Consider the following 19,089-nt stretch of genomic DNA (forward strand, 5'->3'; position numbering starts at 1 on the left):
AAAAATCTTTTTTCTGTCTGCCTGCAGAGATGCTGGTACCTACTGCTTCTCGAGTTGGACTTAAATTTGGCATGTGGTATAAAGCAGTAGTAAACTTCATTGTAAACTGGTACATTCAAGTAAACTTCAGTAAACTGGTACATTCATAAAGAGAGCAATGAAATCTGTCTGTATGGTAGCTAGCACTGAAATATGTATTTGATATGTATATATGCCTTAGTTGATATTTGAACCTTCCCTTTTGTGTGTGCTTAGGCCACCGTTTGGGGGCATTTTCAGGAGTGCTCACTGAAGAGCACTTTTTGCCTTTCTAGATTGAGGAGAACTTTAATCTTCGTATATAATTGCAGTGTGAATTTCAAATATTCCATGCCACTTTCAAAGATGTACACTACATTGGTGATTAGGAACAGAACCTTTAAATGCTGAAGGAAACAAATTAGATTGAAAAATGTTAGGTTATTCTTTGTTCTTTCATTTTAACTGACTAGTTTTGTATGTTCAAATGTGTTTTGGCCTTAATCTTTTAATGGAATGCATTTAATTCAATAATATTTAAAGATTAATCTTTTGTTTTGGATAATACAGATATTTGTATCTTTTCAGGTTCCAGAGTTCTAAATCTGGAAAGATCTACCTCCACAGAGATGTAAGGCTCCTATTCTCTCGGAAATCCATGGAAGTTGATAGCGGCGCTGCATATGAACTCAAATCTTACACTGAATCTCCAACAAATCCTCAGTTTTCACCAAGATGCTAGCAAACAATGGCAAACTACAGTATTCGTTTTACTGTTGATTACTCCTTACAAGTGAAGATCAGTAGAGATGACAGTATAAAGTTAAGTCTGTAAAAGAATGAAAATAGCGCTCAAGAGGGAGAAGGTTCTTATGTGATCCTGGACCAGTTTTTAAAAGGTTTCTGGAATGAGCTTTGTGTATTCCAAGTAGACTGGAAACATACTTAAATCTAATCTTTTTGTACTGTTTAAAACCACTTCATTGGATGTGTTGCAATAGCAAATTCCCAAGTTAGTTTAGTGTTTACACTTTTTATTTTATTTTTCAGTTATTTAATATTTAATGTTTCATTTAATACTCAAGTGATGTTTGTCTTTAGTGTTCTAATGTAGCATAAATCCTATGTAAAATCATACTATGTATTTTTGGCATTAATATTGAAATCTGAAATATATACAGATGTCTTTAATCTGTGTGATGTTTTAAGTGATATTCATTTAAGTTATTGAAAATGGGGACAACAGGTGAATTTCCATAACATTTCATACTATGCAAGCATTTAGCTTTCTTCTTTTTTTCTTTTTAACAGTACCCTTTTCCTTTTTTTTTTCCTCACATACAGATTCAATAACACTTGCGACCATAGTGCAGATTCTTTATTTACTTACTCATGCATTCAGACCATTGGTTCGATTCATATTTTGCTCCCTCAATTTCTTTCTTTCCTTAAGGGCCACTTTTGCTTTCTGTTACTAGTTTTTCTCACATAAAATTCCCACCCTCCCCCATTTGATTTCTCAGATTGTGTTAAAGGATGTACTGTGCAAACAAATTAGTATTTATATCTTAAATATATGCAAAAGCTATGAAACTTGTACTTTTTGTTTTATTTTTAGATAAGGAGGATCTTCATGTAATTCTAAATATTTTTAATAGGTCAGTTCCATTTAGGCCACTAGGTGGCCATAGGAAGTTTTACTAGAAATGCTACATTGGGCATATAAATATTTTCCAATACGTATGTGTATTCCTAAAACAAAACACAGTCAGATAAACAGTTTATGCTAAGTGTTAAACTGTGTAACTGAGAGAAATAAAGTTAGAAGCATTTGATTATATTTGAGGTATATATTTAATAATGAAAATGAAGCTTTATGATGTTTGCCGAAGATCTCCGAGTTTCTCAACAGTCTTACCTTGGTTTATACGTTTTTCTTTCCATCGCTGTTGGTTTTCAGAGTGTCAGTAATATGAAAGGTGACCTTCATATTTGGGAGTATAACACGCTTATCTGATGAAGACTCTGGAGAAAGAATGAACGTGCATCTTGTGTATTTGGCACTGCCCTTAGATGAGAGTGAAGTCAGTGTATCATGAAATCTCCAGGAAGTCTGCCAGGGAAAGTAAGGGAGACCAGACTTTCCAGATGGTACTTATAAACTATCTTGTGTATTCAAACGACTGTTGCTACAGAAGGGCAAAGCTCAGATATTACTGAGTCCCTTCCCCACTCCAGCAGTATTTTCCCCTCTGTTACACTATGTTTTCAATGGTTAGCTACCATTTATTTTATAAAGACTTGGGAAAAACTGTACAGGAAGAGATTGTTTGCAGTTTCTAGTCATTTGTGTGCCCCGTAAAACTGAGAACTAAGTTTTCTTTTGGTAGCAGAACAGTCCAATACAACTGCAGTTGTACTGTGTACAGAACTAGGATCTAGACTAGTGTAATGAGAATGTGTCCTAGGTTCTACTGAGTCATAAGCGAACAGCATGTATCCTCAAAAGTACTTATTTGTGTCATGGTGCACATCTGCTTGCATACTTGATGAAAAAAAGGATGAGAAAAGGACACACTTTTAATGAAAAGTCACAATTCACCTGTAATAGATTAACCTTTTATTTTGCACTGACAATATGCAATGTTTGTATGTGTGTATCTTGATAGCTTTAAATGAGTTCTGCAAGCCATCCTTTTCTCCCTTCAGAGTAATATATTTGTTTTGAATAGCAAAGAAGTGTGGATTTTGAATATGTGGTCACTACAAGTCATGTCTAGGAAATAAATTTGTATTGACTTAAATAGTCAAACTACACGTAGTCCCTGTATGGATTCAGAATGAAAGTGACCTCAGATTATCCATGCACGACTTTGATTTAACTAAGTCATTCTCCATTTACAGCCTGATCTGAGTTAACACTTTCCATTAGGGATGCACCTGGAGAAATGCTGAATGTTCATAAAATATGAACTGAATTCCACATGACTTTCTATGCATAGGTTAAGAAATGAGACTAGACTAATTTTTGAGAGTCATTTGCTTCTTCTCTTTACTCCTGAATAGGCTCAACCATATAGAATTATTTTTGACAAATGTTTCTGAGTGGTTTATGGGGGCCTCCAGTGATGGAGACTCCAAGTAATCTCTTCCAGTGTTATACTATACTTATCACAAGAAAGCTATTTATAATGTCCAACTAAATCTTGCTGCAGCTGAAGTCAAATACTACTTGGCCTTTTCACTATAAGCAAAGAAAACAATTTAGTTCTTGTATCTTACTTCTCAGTCTTGTTTTCCATATCTAAGACAACCCCAGACTGTTCAGCCAGCCTTGCCTCGTAGATTTTATTTTCTGCACCTCTCATCATTCTGGCTCTTTGGTTTCTTCTTTTGGTCTGAACCTGTCTTGAAGTGCCTCAAGCTGGACACAGCATCCCAAGCAGGGCCTCTCTGTGCCAATTAGACTGGAAGGATGGGTTGATAAGTCTTATGGATTAAAGTCCTCTTCATACATCCCATTATAATACTTGATTTTTCAGTATCAGATGTCAACTTGCATTCATCTTGTTATCCAGTGTAACAGAGGTGTCCTACCTGCTTGTTCCCAATACGGTAGCTTTCCTGCATGTGTCGTTACTGAACTTCCTTCTCCCGCTACCCAAGATTGTGTATCTGATCTTCTGTTTGAATCTGAATTGCAATTATTTTCTAGTGTTCTTGTAGCTTCTCTTAATGTAATCTGCTAATATTAATAAAGTTTATAGTACGTATTGGGTCACCATGAAACTGATGAGGAATATTGGCCCTGGGAAGCCCTCTGTGAAACTGTACTGACCATATGATTGCTGTTTGAACAATTGGTAGCTATTTCCAACAAACTTGCATCCACCACATTGTTTGATGTAGTTAAGTTTCCCTAATTTGCATGGGAAACTGTGAGAGGCCTTATTAATGCCAGAAGGTGTCTGGAACTTCAGCCACCTTCACCCACTTCTCCACGTGGTCTGTTTCCTTTTCGTTAAAGAAAATAGGACTGTGTGAAACCCTGGTTCTTAAACGTGAATTCATGTCACTCAGTTTCTTTTGAGTGCTTATTTTAGATGATTTCTCAATTATTGATTAGACAGCTTAATTATATAGCTTGTATTCTGTCCTCCCCTTACTCCTATTTAATCAGCCTCCTAGAAACCCATTCATTTTCTACAGGTTCCTATATGGATGACCACTAATTAACTGGAGATTACTTCAGTCAGGTCTCTAAACCCTTAAGGATAATTTTTCATCCAAGTTGAAAATATTTAACAGATCAGGAAAAAAATAACTGATTCAAGTATCCTATAAACCGATCTTTCCTTATTCCAGCTTGAAGTTATATTCCATTTGTTACACTAGCTATCTTGCTCATGCCGGACTGAACAAAAGAAACATTAAATCCTTTGGTCTTTAAGAGTTTTGTTCAGTAATTTTCAGGAATTATTCTGTGTCCCTTTGTCTTCATGATCTGCTTTAGATGCACATCCTTAAAAAATTGACCTAGTTTCTATATGCTGCTTCCTTGTATTTGGGGCCATTGAATAACTTGTGCTTTTCCTGAGGTTCTTAATTTACCTCCCATCCTTCCTCTGCACTGTATAGTTTACGCTTGTTCCCTTAAAGAAATAATTTCATTAAGGAATTGCTGAATCCTCAAAACTCTGGTTTCCCCTCCCGTTAATTCCCTAAGAGATTTGAAAGAAATTCCTGAAGTTTGCATTCTTGTCTGCTGTCACAGCTTTGTTGTTCTGCTTCCTTTCAAAATCTATGAACGTCATCCTTTTTATGATCATTCTTCTATGTGTTGCTGTTTTTTACACCTTCAGACCATTTCTCCCTGGTTTTGCTAAAAGCAAATGTGGCACACCCACCGTTACCATTGCTTTTTCTATCATTAGCAAAAAAATAGTCACTAGTGCCTTCTATGATTTTCCTGTGCAATCTGCCCTGCTGTATCCCTTCCTGAAAAAGGGATATGCGCAGGCCTTGAGTTCCCTACTACTACACAATCCTGGTCTCTGGACGAATCTCTCAGTCACTCAAAAAAACACTTCCAACTACTGTTTGGGGAGGCTGTTAGTAAAATCCAACTGTGGCAAAATTGTTGACTTTACAGCTTCTGTTTTGATTGAGAGCCTTTTCTGACCTGTCTCAGTCTGTCTTCTGGACCTTAAACACACAAAGCCTGTCCTTGCCCATCCTTCCTGCGCTGTGCTCAAGCTGGTTTACCACACGTGCAGGGTCTGCAGGGTGGAGAGCATGTGCTGGTTCTCAGCCAGAGGGCACGCTGAATGCAGGCCATACACTGCAGTGGGAGGGATGGAGGTCAAAATCATGGGAAAGTGGTGTAAGACGTTTTGTATAGGAAAAGTGGGAATATACATTCATTTAACTGAGTATTAAGTAAAAGCTATACCTTATTGTTCACATAATCCCCATATTTAGGGACCCCTAAAGATTTATTAACGGTGAGTTACTTAAACCCCTGCTTTATGTTCTTGAAGTATAAGAGCGTCTGAAGGAGGTTATTGTTCTGCCAAAAACCAGACAGTGGAAAGTAGATGGGCAGGGAAGAAAATACTTTATGTAACTTGATACCACGCTGTGAAGAAGTTTCGATGGACTGAGACCTCCTATCCTGTCAGCCGGTGTCTGGGATTCAAAAAAGATCCTCAGGTAAAGCTGCCGAGGACTCAGCTCCTCCTGTTTTGATCTGTAAAAGCAGCCGAAAGAACTAATTTCAGCCAGGCAGCAAAGGTCTTTTTTTCCCCTTTACCCTGATGTTGGGCCGGCCTGCAGGCGCAGAGAGCGGCAGGGCCGTGGCGGGGACCGAGCTGGGTCCCAGGGTGCTGCGGGGGTCCAGCCTCGGCCTCCGGAAGCTGCGCCCAAGCTGCCCGCGGGAGCTGGGCCCTGCCCTGCTGCGGGCGGCTCTCTGTAGGCGGCTGTGACTTCCCGCGTTCAGCGAAGGCCTTGCGCTCTTCGGAGGGGCCTGCCGGGCCCGCGCCTCCGGGAACGCCGCGGGGCCGCTCCCGCAGGGTCCCTCGGGCGGGGCCGGACGCGGCTGCGCGGGGCGAGAACCGCCGCGCGCCGCCCTGCCCCTCCCCGCGTGCCCGGCAGCGGGCGTGACGTCAGGGGGCGGAGGCGGAAGCTGTTCCCGAGCGGCGCCCGGAGCGTGGCCGTGCCGCCGGGGAGGCTGAGCGCCGAGGAAGTCTGGTCCCGCCGGCGCACCGTCGTGCGAGCGGCCGCCATCTTGTGCGGGAGGTGGTGGCAGCGCTGCGCTGCGCGGAGGAGCGGCCGTCGCGCCTCCCTCGCCTGCCCTCTCGCCGCCGTCCTGCTGCCGCGGCGCCATGTCTGCCGAGAGTCCCGAGCCCGCCTCGGCCGAGGAGCAGAAGGTGGGTGGCCGGGAGCCCCCGCTCAGCCCCGCCGAGGAGCAGAAGGAGGCCCCGCGGGGCTTCTCCCGTCTCCATCTGCGCGCTGAGGCGGAGCGGGGGCGTCGCGGCCTCTCCCTCCCTCAGCCGGGGGAGCTTCGCGGGCCGCCGCGGCCCTTAAGGCAGCGTCTCCCGGGCCTGGCCGCCCTCCTGGCCGCGGCCGGAGCCCCCTCGGAGCAGCGGCCCTCGCCGGGGAGGAGCCCCGGCCCTTCCGCCGCCGCGCTGGGGGCAGGGGAAGCCGGGCGGCTCTCCGTAGCCGCCCGCCACCGCCGGCTCGGGCGGGACGGGGCCCGGGGCCTGCGGCGGGAGCGGCGTTGTGCTGCAGGCCGGAGCGGCTGGGAGGGCGCGGGCCCTGCCGCCCGCGGCTGGCGGAGGCTGGAGGCGGCGGAGCGGCATCACCATGTTGGCTTCTGTACTTGGGAATTTTTGTTCTCTGGTAAATCGTTGGCGTGCTCTGGCCTGGACGGGCTAATGGCGCTTCTTCGCTCCCGAGACCAGCCTCGGCCCCGCTCTCCGCCGGGTGCTCTGCCTGCCAGGGCGTCCTGGGGGGAAAGAATTTCAGCTCACACTCGCAGCGGCTGGAGAGCAGTGATAATCCGGTGGCTAAACTTTTGTGTCACTCTTAGAAAATTTTCAGCTTTTAATGTAAGCTATTTAGGACGAGAAGTATCCAAAACACAGTGGCTGTGGCCTGTTCTAGTAAAGGCTTTTAGAAAGAATAACTGGCTGGGTTATCTTGTGATGGCACTGTTATGTCATCTCTGTAACTAATAATTTTATAGTTTCTTAAGTGGAATTTGGCTTCATAGATGACTGTATGCTGTTAGCAGTTTCCCTCTGTTGGCTGTGACTTTAAGAAGCCGTTTGTTTTTTAGTCTTGTCGTTGCTGTATGGACTCAGTTGCAATCTCCACAGCTATTTCTGATAGGGAGCAGTTAGGAAACACAAGTACTGCTTTGAAGGACGCTGAAGGAGAAAGCAGATTTAATCTACCTCAGCTGTCAAGTTTTTGTTTAATAATTTACAATTTGTAATGTGAGTTAGTCATCCAAGTAGAGCTTTGGGCTTTAATATGGAATTATACCTTCTCAATAGCTGCAGTAATCAGAACCAGCTTCTATGGCAGGTCTGTAATCTACCCTTAAGCGCGTGTGTTCTGCAGCTTGGCTTTATGTTCATGTTAGGTAGGCTACTGAAGGGATACCATTCCTGTTCAAAGCCTATAAAAATAAATCCCTGGCCTATGCAGCACTCCTAGAATAGTTCTGTAATAAGAGCATAGTAAAACATGTGGTAGCAAGTTTATTGTGATGCCTTCTAGTGTGTTCTGATGAAGTCAGGTGGCTGCGGCTGATTTTGCTAACTGAGTTTCAGACTGAAGTCTTGAAATGCAGTGCTTACTCACTGTTTTGAAAAATTGCCCTTTATTTGAGAGACAGGAGTCCCTTACTGATCTGCTAATTTAGTTTTAATCTGATGAGGTGTTCAAGACAAATTAATAATGTAAATAAAACAAAACTTTGGTTTTTGTGAGTTGATATCCTTTTAGGATACTGTGATATCAGTGCTATTATGGCATTGCAGTATTAACCTTCACTAAAACTGTTTGCCTGGGTAGGCAAAATTGAACATTGACTCACTTAATGCTTAGCTCTGAAATACTTATATAAACAACCCATTTTGCAGTACTTATTCATATGTATGCTCAAAAAAGATGAAGCCCCTAAATGAACTTTGAGGCAGTGTTTTCATGATCAGACCTGTTTTCTAAACTTTTCTAGCGTGCTCTAAGAAGCTTGTGCATGTGTTAGGCGAGAAAGTGTTAAACAAGAGAGCGATGTAAATTGAAAACTTGCCAAAGACCAGTGTTTCCTGTTCTCAGTGTGAAAACCCAGGATAGTGGCAGGGGGAAGTTCAGCAACAAAGAAACTTTAGACATTGGAGAACATATGCTTCATTGACTGACTCTCTTTTTGCCTTAAAAGCCTATATTTTTCAGGAAGCTTTTCAGGAGGTGGTGCGTTTTGTTTCTGGACTGGCTTCTGCCACATCAGTTCACTGTAGAGTTGTGCTGTTGTAATAATGTTTTTCCCATTTTCTGCTTTACATTTTGTTTGATGTCTTTTGCTAAAGAGGATGAGCTCTTCATACCAGAGTTTGAAAAGGTTGATGGCTCTTTTTTTAGCCATGCAGTTCAGTTGTCCAACAGATATGGAACTTTATGCTGCTAGTACCTCTGTAAAGATTAAAAGCAAAAGCTATCTTTAAATGAGTTAGGTAACTACTGCCTTCCTGGTAGATCCTTTTAATGAAGTAAGCAGACTTCATTAGCTGTGTCAAATTCCTGTAGAGAACTAAATTTATAACTTTTGTGTGGTTGTCACTAGGAAGAAGAGCACGGTGTATCTTGATTTCCGCCCCCCCAATCATCTGTTAGTCACTTGGTTGTTGCTTCTGTAACTCAAGGGAGAATGTTGTAAATGTATGAATGGCCTTGCCGGCTTGGGTTAAAGTCTTTGTGGCTCAACAACACGTCTCCAAGCATGCTCAATACCATCTAGTCCACAGAAGAATATAAGGTCAGGACATGTATGCAGTGATCTTCCCCAGAAAACTATCCCAGGTCTCGGCAATCTGTGGTTTAAAAGCCTTCTGAGCTGCAAATGAACACATCGAGTTGCTTTCTGAATCCATCTAAATTCTTGGCACTCTCTGTATCCTTTGGCAAGGAGTTCTGCAGCTTAACTATGTTTTATATGAAAAACTGTTGTCTTAAGTATTTTTTGAACCTGCCATCAGCTGGTTTTGTTTGACACCCCAAGTCTTTTACTGAAATTCTTTAGTTCGTCTTACGTAGTTTTTTGAGTCTTAGTTGTTCTTGGTCATCGGGAATAAGTGACCATAGTCTGTATCCTTTTCAGCCGCATTGATGCATAGCACAGTATTTTGTGTTTTGATTGCCTGCTGTGCGATGATTTGTCAGCCCTGTGAGTCTGCATAAATGTCCCCTTTGATGCACCATGAATACATATTTATGTAAGCTATTTATTGTTGGCCCTCTGTTCTTAAAACTATCTCCTTTTGGTTAGTGTTGGCAAAACATGCCCCTCAAATGCTTTGTCTGTTGGCTCAACAGTGAGTACCCAGTGATTCAGCATTAGATGTTGAAAGTGTTTAGCTGAAAGGATTGCTTTTGAGAAAATCCAGTTGGTGTCGGTATGATAGTAAAGCACAACAGGAAGAACAGCAGCTGAAGAATGATCTTTATAACACATGAAAACTGTGGTCTTGTCTAGTATGATATTATATAGTGAGAAATAGTATAGTTCTATGTTCAGTAGTGTGAGGGAAACTTTGCCCTTTTTGTTTACTTGTATTTTGCATTGTATTGCCTAGCTGTGTTTTTAATCTAATAAAAAGCATTGGTTCCTGTCCTCATAGAAGTTTCTCTTAAACTGTTATGAGAATTTCTATCTTTCCTTGGTAGAACTGTTAATTCAGATTCCCACTGTATTGTGCAAAGCTGTCTGAGATGTCTTGGCCTAATGGAGCAACTAGACAATGTTATATTCTAAATCTGTTGTTATAACCTTTGCTTCTGAGGTTTTTTACCAGAAAGATGTTGAATATTATAGAACTTTGAGCTTTTATAGGAGATATAGGAAAGGACTGGGGTAGGCTAGTGTGGTGGCTCCAGTTCTTTGGCAGTTCTGGCTTCAGTAACTCCCAGCTGCTTGTGTTCCTCTGTGCTCCCTGCTGCTGTGCTAACATACCTGTTTGTGCAGCTGCTTGGTGATCCAGACTGTGGAAACTGATCCAAATGAAACACAGCCCAACAAGGAAAAAGCCAAAAAGATGGTTATTTTTCTGTTGAATTAATTTATGTAACCCATTCATGTGGAGTGCACGCAGTCATGCTGACTGATGCAATGCAAAGGATGATGACACGGATTGAAAAGAGTGTGAAGAGGCTGCCTAAGCAGCTCTAAGTCAGTATGAAACCTTAGTCACAGATGAATGTGAGGCCCTCCTGATATCAATGGCAATTCTTCTTTCCTGCCTAAAAGTCTTTCTGTGACTTCAGATGATAATAACAATTCAAGAACTACACCAGTCAGTGCAAATCAATACATATTTTCCCTGAACTAGCAATGGTTTGCATGAAAAAAAAAATGGCCTTGGCAAAATACTGGAAAATGGCAAAAAAGAATTTTGAATGGAAGATATCTTAGAAATGATCTAATAGAAGAAATTGTGCTTCATACATCAAATTGCTACATGGACCGGAACAGATGAGTGTAAAGTAGAGGTCATTGTTGAAAGACTGGATATACAAATTGCAGTTTTTGCCAAATTAGTATCTTCCAATGATTACTTTGAGCATCCATATTTTACAGTATACTCATAGGCATTTTATTTTACACAAATGCACTATCCAACTGTCTTCATCCTCATAATTTTAGGATAATTATATACATGTATAGAGAAATACAGTATTGTTGCTATTATATGATAGTAGGCATGTTTTTGAGACTGAGCTACTTTAACACTGTTTCACAGTTAATATCAACACATTACAGTTAGAGCAGTCATACAAACTAGATTGTGGCAATGCAAGTGCTAGTCTGTCTGTGCAACTTCATGATCAAACAGGGGTAGTTGAAAAAAAAATCCTGTGGCTCTTGCCCAGCTTTCAACATTTGTTTGTTTGTAGTGGAACCCTTGTTTTGACAAAAAATGTTTTTGTTTGGGAGATTTTTTTTTTTTTTTCAAAATGGAATAATTTAATTTTAGTATAGACTACTTTTATGTGAAAGAGAAATGCATTGATTAGATTCAAACACGTCTCCAGGAAAGGCATTTAAGATGGCAGGCTGAACTCCTACAGTTGCTGTCAGTATTTGAGAGAGAATGTATGCAAATGTCTGTTCAAATAATTGATATGTTCACTTGGTAGCAGCAATCGGCATGTCGGTGAATTACCTGCAAAGGTATTCTGCATAAATAATTCATGATGGTATATTTCATTTACAGTATTGCTAACTGTCTTTCAGGAAATGGAGGATAAGGTGATCAGCCCAGAAAAAGTTGAAGAAGCAAAATTGAAAGCAAGATATCCTCATCTGGGCCAGAAGCCAGGTGGCTCAGACTTCTTGAGGAAGAGGCTTCAAAAAGGAGTGAGTTCTTTATTGTCCGCAGGGTATGGACAAGAAATACCAAAATTCCTGTACCTGTTATTTTTTTTTTTTGCACTCCACAGGCCTTTGCTTGAGTAAGAGTGCTAAGAAATTTAAACTTTGTTTGTGAAAGCACAAGGAAGAGAAATTTGTTTCCACAAAACAAATGCCAGATTGGTGGAATAGCTGTTTACAGCATCAGTGGCTCAACTGCACTTTTTAGAAAAAATTAAACTTAGAAGCTGGCTCAGTGCTGCTGTGATAGACTTCATAAAAAAACATTATAGTAAACACTAAGGGTCAGAACCTCATGCCTGTTTTGTATTGATCTTATCTTGCCCATTCTTATGTCCCCAAAATGTATGTCCACTCTTATGATCCATGTTTTTAGCACACAAAAGCTTAGTGTCTGCTGTGTTACACCAGGCACTATCTGACATCAGTGGTTTGAGAGTGGTGGTGTAATTCTGAATATATAACCAAAAAATAATGATAGAAGAATGAAGAGTGAGTTAGTATTTCAGTATTGTTCCACATTTAACCAGTGTCTGTTGTTTTCTTAGTTATTCAACCTTTTTTTTTTTTTAGTTTAATTATAAAGTGATTATGTAATGCCTTTCAGGCATGCTAGAACTCTGTTCTTGGAATAACCCTAGTATATCACTACTTCTGATGGTGCTTTCATTGCTGTCACACTGTTTTTGTGGGGGTTTTTGTGGGGGTTTTTGTGGGGGTTTTTGTGGGGGTTTTTGTGGGGGTTTTTGTGGGGGTTTTTTGGGGGTTTTTTGTTTGTTTTGGGTGTTCTTTTGTTTGTTTGGTTTTTTGGTTTTTTTTTTGTTTGTTTGTTTGTTTTTTTTTTACTATTGCCTAGGCTCTTTGACTGCATGCAATGATTCCAAGTATAAGTCCTTCGCAAACCAGCTGTTGGAGTTCAGTGCTGATCTAATTCTGTGCTATCTGGTAACATCTCCTGGGAATTGTTACTGTTGGCAAGTTTTTTGGATAAGCTTTCTCTGATAAGTTGGAGCATGTGCAGCATAGTTAATGGCTGCTGGGCACGGGCAGGTGGTAGGTTAGGTGACTCCTTTTGTGAGTTATGCTGTTATGTGGTCAAAGGCAGCCTAAATGAAACTTCAAGTGGATTCAGTGTATGTGTAGACGCAGAAGGGAGAAGGTAAGTATGTATTGCGATGATAATTCAGGAAAACAGACCAGCATCCACTCCCTAAGGTTTGATGGCCATAAAGGAATTATGACTGCTTGCACTCAGTGCAAATGTGAGGAGAACTCACCGCCAACAATAACAATCTGTACAATATCTTCATCTTGATTATAGCACTATTTAATGCAAAGGTTGTGGCAGCCTATATTTTCAAATTTGAGCAGAGGTAGACCAGGGGGCATCTTAATTGACTAAGTGTTTGGGATTTTGCTACTATGATGAAAGATGGCATAAAGTTGTGGATTTCAAATTTGCCTTCTTCAGTTCTTCATTCCTGATGTCGTGGTAATAACCTTCTTTCATTTTATTTTTTATTATTTTTGTTTAGTGTGCTCAGTGTCTTAAATGAGGAAGCATCTTTACTTGATATAGACACCTGGTGTACTTTGGGCTGCCTGGATTGCTGAAGTTTAAAATAGAGTGAGGATAGTGAGTATGCTTTCAGATAGTGTTTCTGACATGAAGACACTGGACAGACATAGTCAGTTTGAAAGGGATGATCAAATACAGGGCATCTATGAGAAGCTAGAGTAAATCATAGGAAAATACAGGAATAAGTTAAAGGAAGAAATGGATTGATATTCTAATGCATGAAAGATGGTAGGTTTTCTCAGATATTCTTCTAAATGTATGTAGTCAACTGTAGCCCAGATTTTCTTCGATTTGGCAACTAGCACACACTCTGCCCGTTGATATTTGCTCTCACGAAGTGTTCTGCATTGGGTGCACACACCATTATTAGCACGCTTTCTCCAGAATAACAGTAGATTAGAACAGTGCTACACCATGCCCTTGTAGAGGGATTCTATTTGGAGCTCTTACATAGACAGAAATAGGTATCTGTTAACAGCAGTAACAGATCTAAAGATTGAGCAATTCTGTTATTACCTAGTTGCTGTTTAAAAGTTTCTTTTGTTTTCTTCAGTTTTAAAGGGCAAAAATATGAAAGCCTTTTTCCAAATCAGATTGTTATAACTTGAAGTCTAGTCTGCAGATGCAGTGTTAGAACATTGTGGTGTAAATAGGGATTACACGCTCAAAAGGATTGAATTGGGAAGGTTTACGAATAAAAGTGTGTGGTTCAGATGTACTGCTGACTGCATGGGAAAAACAGATTGATAACTTTAAGGCTCTGGCAGGGAATGTTCAAAGCCTTCTTCAGGAGGCCTTGCATAAACACTCCCCTGCCCCCCTTAGATAAAGGCCTGTTAAGTCAGGTGTTCAAATTATGTCTCTCTTAACAACTGCTGCTACTGAACATTTTGCAGCTGGTTAGTACTAATGCAGAATAAAGAGTATGGTAGTAATATGCGGCCTGGAAGCACTTAAACATAGCAGGTAGTGATGGCTGTTTTTCACCTGACTGAGGAATAAGCCTATATAGAGCTAACTAGGGAGTGTTCTCTTCAGAGATGATCGTAAGCAGCAATTGCTAGTGTAAATCATTGTCCTGAATCTAATTTTTTTGGCCTCATATGACAATATGTTCAAAATCATGGGTTACAAGTACCTTAATGGTAGACCTCATGGTAATATGTAAACAAAATACAACTTTCTTGCAAAATGTGTCAATGAGCAGTTGAAGACTTGATGCAGACCTTGGATGAAATTCCATGCCACATCTTTCTTACTGTGATGCAGATAAATCATAACAGTCATTTGGCTTTAACATCCATTAGATAACTTAATATCTGACAACAAAGACGACTGTTAAAGGTAATGCTAATAAAAATTTGCTGAAATATTAAGGAACACTGTTTTAGAAATTCAAACCTAAGGTACTCACTTCTGTATTCAGAAGAAACCTGGAGCATGGGATAAGAATTTCCTTCACGCAGTGCTTTTCAGAAGGTCAACACAGTGGATTTGACTTTGCTAAAAAATTGGTTTGGCAACTTTAGGCATTATAGTTTCACTGTTTTAATGTGTGCAGATAAGAGGTTTTCTTGTTAGCATGCAGTTTCATGCTGCTTTGATCTTCTGGTATGATAGAGCAGGCTCTGTTTTCCAGCTTTAGTTCATGCATTGTTTGGTTATTCTGTGTAGCAGAACTTGTTCACTGCAACAAAATTTGCAAACCCCAAGGTTTCACTTGTGGGAGACCAGAGCTCTTGGGAAAACTAGGGCAAAAATAATGTTCACATATGGTGTGAGTTTAATGGTATCTGTAGAACCTTAACTGTATACTTACCTAATGTTAAGAGTCTAGCTATGTGTGCTTAATAGTCTTGATAAGATTTTTTTTTCTAATTGACATAGAGCTACCTTGCCAAGTCGGGAAGATTTTGTAACTGTTTTTAAAATTTAAAGAATATATTTAACTATGTAATTCAGTGTATGAATCTGATAAGATTTCAGGCTTTTAAATATATGTGTGTTTTGTCTTCTAGCAAAAATACTTTGATTCCGGTGATTACAACATGGCTAAAGCAAAGATGAAGAATAAGCAACTGCCTACTGCAGCTCCTGACAAGACAGAAGTCACTGGTGACCATATTCCTACTCCACAGGATCTTCCACAGCGGAAACCATCTCTTGTTGCTAGCAAGCTGGCTGGCTGACGAGAACAGCTGAACTGCATGATTATTCTCATTTCTGTTATTTCTCCTTAATAGTTATTTCTTACCCTCACATCCCCCTTTTTCTTTCTTACACTAAGTCATGAGACTGACAGCTTTGCAGGTAGCGATAGCATGTGCTGCTATTGTAAGGGAGTACTGTTAAGAGTAAAATGTGTAGTATTTGGACTAGTTGAGAAAAATGCACTGATTAAAAAGGACAAGTTTGGTTAGAGCAATGTAATCTACTTGAAAATGTACATATTGCCCATTTCCTAGTTGTAGGACTGGTTCCAGCAAGTGACATTGCAAGTTTTACGACTTCTAATGTTTCTGCTTTTGTTATTTCATCTTAATTACAGCATATTTGTATTTAATATAACCTCCAGTTGTGTTGGGTTTTTCTTCTGTGTTTGGGTTTGTTGTCTAAAATAGAGGTTTAGACCACAAGTTGCTAGATGGTAAAGCATGTATAAAAACAAAGACAGGGCTCTGATTGAATTTTGTTTCTGCTTTTGAACTTGAACGGCCTTAAACCTATTTCAGCTTTAACAATAGAGTTTTTACTTGGGCAATATTTGCCCATTCTGGTGTAACTCTTGTGAATCTAGTGCTTATTGACAACTGCCTGTTGAAGCTGGTATTCTTTTCAGTTCTGTAGCTTAGGACACACTTTTGTTGAAGATGTGAATGAAGTGTGCATGTGCATAGACTGTTGAATTCACTCTTGTGCCATTTTTGTAAATACAATAGTTTTGCACAACCTTTTGCAAACGTCTATTAGTTTTACATTTTAAAAAGCAGATAATGTGCCAATCAAAGCACAAGTGATTCTGTATCTTTCAAAGTCTTGTCCTGAAACTAAGAGCCCAGAATCTTGCTACTGAAAGTAAAAATTGAATACCTGAAATTTGTGAAACACTTACATTTACACTTGACTCGGCCTTATGCTTTTGCGGTTGTATATTTTGTTTCGCAACAATGTCCAGCATTCAGATGTAAATCTGGAATTTGTACCTGTATTTGGAGGCAAGTGCCCTTTCTGTTCAGTAGCTCTTAAAGCTTTTAAAGCTGAAATGCCCTGTCTGATGACATGGGAGATGGCTAAATGTACTGTTCTAGAGAGTTTCCTGTGTGGCAAACTCCAAATCTAGGCTTGCTAAGGTTTGATATGCAATTGTCTTTGGGCTATTTTAGAATTCTGGAAGTGGAAAGGTGTAATTTTTTCTTTCTTGGACTCCTGAACTGGTAGTAAACTAAATCCCTTTCTCTTTGTTATACAGCAGCCCCTCATTGGCATTGGGGAAACAAAGAACTGGAAGTAGTATTTATATAATGACCTATTGAGAAATAGGTAACCTTTCATGTCAGAAAATAGGAATGAACTTCAGTTCATCTTTATGATGCAGGTCATAAGTACTAGATTGCCAAAATACATAGTTGATACTAGACAGGTAACTTGATGCATTTAAAAAGATGTTTGTTCAATGAAATCAGAATACTAAAAGTGCAGTGTGATCCATAATGTAATTGATTTTAATATAGGTAATCACAGCCTTGATGTTCTTTGGGAGTATAAGAAACTTTTTTAAAAAGATCAGTTTACTGAATACTTTTTTCTTTATAGAAACAGTTCTGTAACAGCCTATTAAAAACAAAGCACCAATGTGGATATTATAAGAGAAAACACTCTTAAAGATGCATGTTTTTAGAAGGATGTGCTTTGTGATGACATATTCAGAAAGGTCTTAAAACATAAAGGACTGCTAATCAAAAAGCACACTGGCCCGTATTTTCTGCAATGCTCTCTTCTAAAGGCAAACATAAGAAAATGATCAAGAGAAAATGAAAAATCTTAATTTGGCCCTGTTTTGATGAGAACACGAGCAAAGTATGTTGGTGTCTAATGTCTTTGGTTCAGAGAAGTTATTCTAGAGTATTTTGAAATTGCTAACCTGATTCTTTTCAAGTCTGTATAGCCCTTTTCTAGTAATTAAATCGGCTCTGTCAAGCCTGTCTTTACTCCTTATCCTCCACTAGTATTATAAAGAATTTGTGATTTTTGCAGAACAGGTTGAAGAAACGGACTTACTTGACTTCTTTAAGTAAGAAATTAGGCTGGGGGAATAGCAAGGAAACTAGGTATATTGAAGCAAACTGCTTTTTATAGATGTTTGTCCTAATGTGAAAATCCCTCTTTATTTTTGTATGTATAAAAGAAATTGAAACTTAATGATAAGACTGGGCCTGAAACAAATTTTGAACAATTTAAGGTGACTTGCTGTGTATTGTCTGGTGCCACTATTCTGTAGCTCACATAAGGTGAGCTTTCTTGATGTTTGGGAAGGTTTTAAAAAATAGCCATTTAAATTTAAACATTCCACTCGCTTAGCTACAACTCAGCTTGTCCTGCTGGTTGGACAACAGAAGCTCTTCCAATGTTCACTCAGTGACTTGCAGTTCTTAAGATTACTACAAATTCAGCTATGAATATATTATCCTTGTGTATATTTGAAGTACTGTAATACTAACTAGGTCAATGATGGATTATGAGCCTTCACATCTGACAGACCTCAGTAGCAGGCACAGCTATTTTGATTCTATACACTGTATAAAACTTAAGTCCAATAATCACTTAACAGTAAATCAAACATGACTGCAAATTGATGCTTACTTTCAGCTTACTCCAGCAAGATAACTCAGCTATCCAAACTTATGTACATAATGTATTATATGAGTTTTACCATTTGATAATTACCTTTTTCAAAGAAAACCTGTCCACACTATAGACTGGCAGTCCCTTTCATATCTTGCCTTTAAAAATAGACAGTGTTTAGTTATTAGAGTAGTACTCACGTAGGCTTATAATAGCAGGTAGCACCAACATTTTATTCGAGATAGTTAAGTGGATTAATTACAACTTCACAGGTATGTTCCCAAATCTGTAGCACCAAAGGCTTCCCTCTCATTGTTCTTGATGTAGTAGGACAGTGTTTGTGTAAAGGCCACAGGAGTACATTTTGTTGGACATATTTACACCCAGTCAAGATGTTAAGGTGATAAAAATGTCAACTGTTCTTTACAAACTTACACTTTGTATAGTATACAGAATAAATTGATCTACTTAGTTTTTATTGCAACGTGGAGATTTGTCTCGTCTTTACTGTGGTTTCCTAAAAGATACTGCATACTTCGGTATTCTCTATGGAAAATTTCTAAAACCTAAATCTTGCTACTCTGTATCATTAAAAATATGACTGGGCTTTGGTTTCTAGTATGTTAGACTACAGAATTACTTTAATGTAATCACATTTATATATATTTCAGTGCTTATTTTTCTAATAAGGCAATTAAAGCTTATTGTTTGAAAACTCCGTAACAGATGATTGTTTTGGTCCCTTGCACTGAGTGAAGGGGATTTCTGGGAATTAGCTTGGCATATAGAAGTTTGCATTGCTATAGACTATATTGGCCTGAATATGGCCACATTTCCAAGAAATCAAGATGCTGGGAAAAGTCCAACTAATTTCATATTCAGACTGTGACTTAAATGCTGATCTTTGCGCAACTTCAAGATCCACGTGGTATATTTACAGTTAGCTCGGTCACCAAGGTCATAGTAACACCCTCTATACTCTGCATCTCTTACA

At 39.6% G+C, this 19,089-nt stretch overlaps 2 protein-coding genes across 5 annotated transcripts in view; both read left to right on the top strand.

The window, feature by feature from the left end:
• The window catches only part of ATOSA (atos homolog A), a 51,696-nt gene extending 47,975 nt beyond the window's left edge, over nucleotides 1-3,721 (top strand). For all 4 annotated transcript variants that reach the window (XM_075506011.1, XM_075506013.1, XM_075506012.1 and 1 more), the window contains one exon: nucleotides 607-3,721. In XM_075506011.1, the coding sequence (XP_075362126.1) occupies nucleotides 607-760 (154 nt within the window). In that variant the 3' untranslated portion in view covers nucleotides 761-3,721. The remainder of the gene's footprint in view (nucleotides 1-606) is intronic.
• Nucleotides 3,722-6,185: 2,464 nt separating this feature from the next.
• Nucleotides 6,186-18,583, top strand: ARPP19 (cAMP regulated phosphoprotein 19). Its single transcript, XM_075506015.1, has 3 exons — nucleotides 6,186-6,446; nucleotides 11,537-11,659; nucleotides 15,272-18,583. The coding sequence occupies exons 1-3, from the start codon at nucleotides 6,402-6,404 to the stop codon at nucleotides 15,440-15,442; spliced, it is 339 nt and encodes a 112-aa protein (XP_075362130.1). The 5' UTR covers nucleotides 6,186-6,401; the 3' UTR covers nucleotides 15,443-18,583.
• Nucleotides 18,584-19,089: the final 506 nt, after the last annotated feature.

The sequence above is a fragment of the Mycteria americana genome, chromosome 6 (genome assembly GCF_035582795.1).
Source record: "Mycteria americana isolate JAX WOST 10 ecotype Jacksonville Zoo and Gardens chromosome 6, USCA_MyAme_1.0, whole genome shotgun sequence".
Taxonomy (NCBI): domain Eukaryota; kingdom Metazoa; phylum Chordata; class Aves; order Ciconiiformes; family Ciconiidae; genus Mycteria; species Mycteria americana.

Coding starts and splice junctions, on each gene's coding strand:
- ARPP19 (XM_075506015.1), top strand. CDS start 6,402: ATGTCTGCCGAGAGTCCCGAGCCCGCCTCGGCCGAGGAGCAGAAG. Junction 6,447..11,536: donor CCTCGGCCGAGGAGCAGAAG/GTGGGTGGCCGG, acceptor ACTGTCTTTCAG/GAAATGGAGGATAAGGTGAT. Junction 11,660..15,271: donor GGAAGAGGCTTCAAAAAGGA/GTGAGTTCTTTA, acceptor TTTGTCTTCTAG/CAAAAATACTTTGATTCCGG.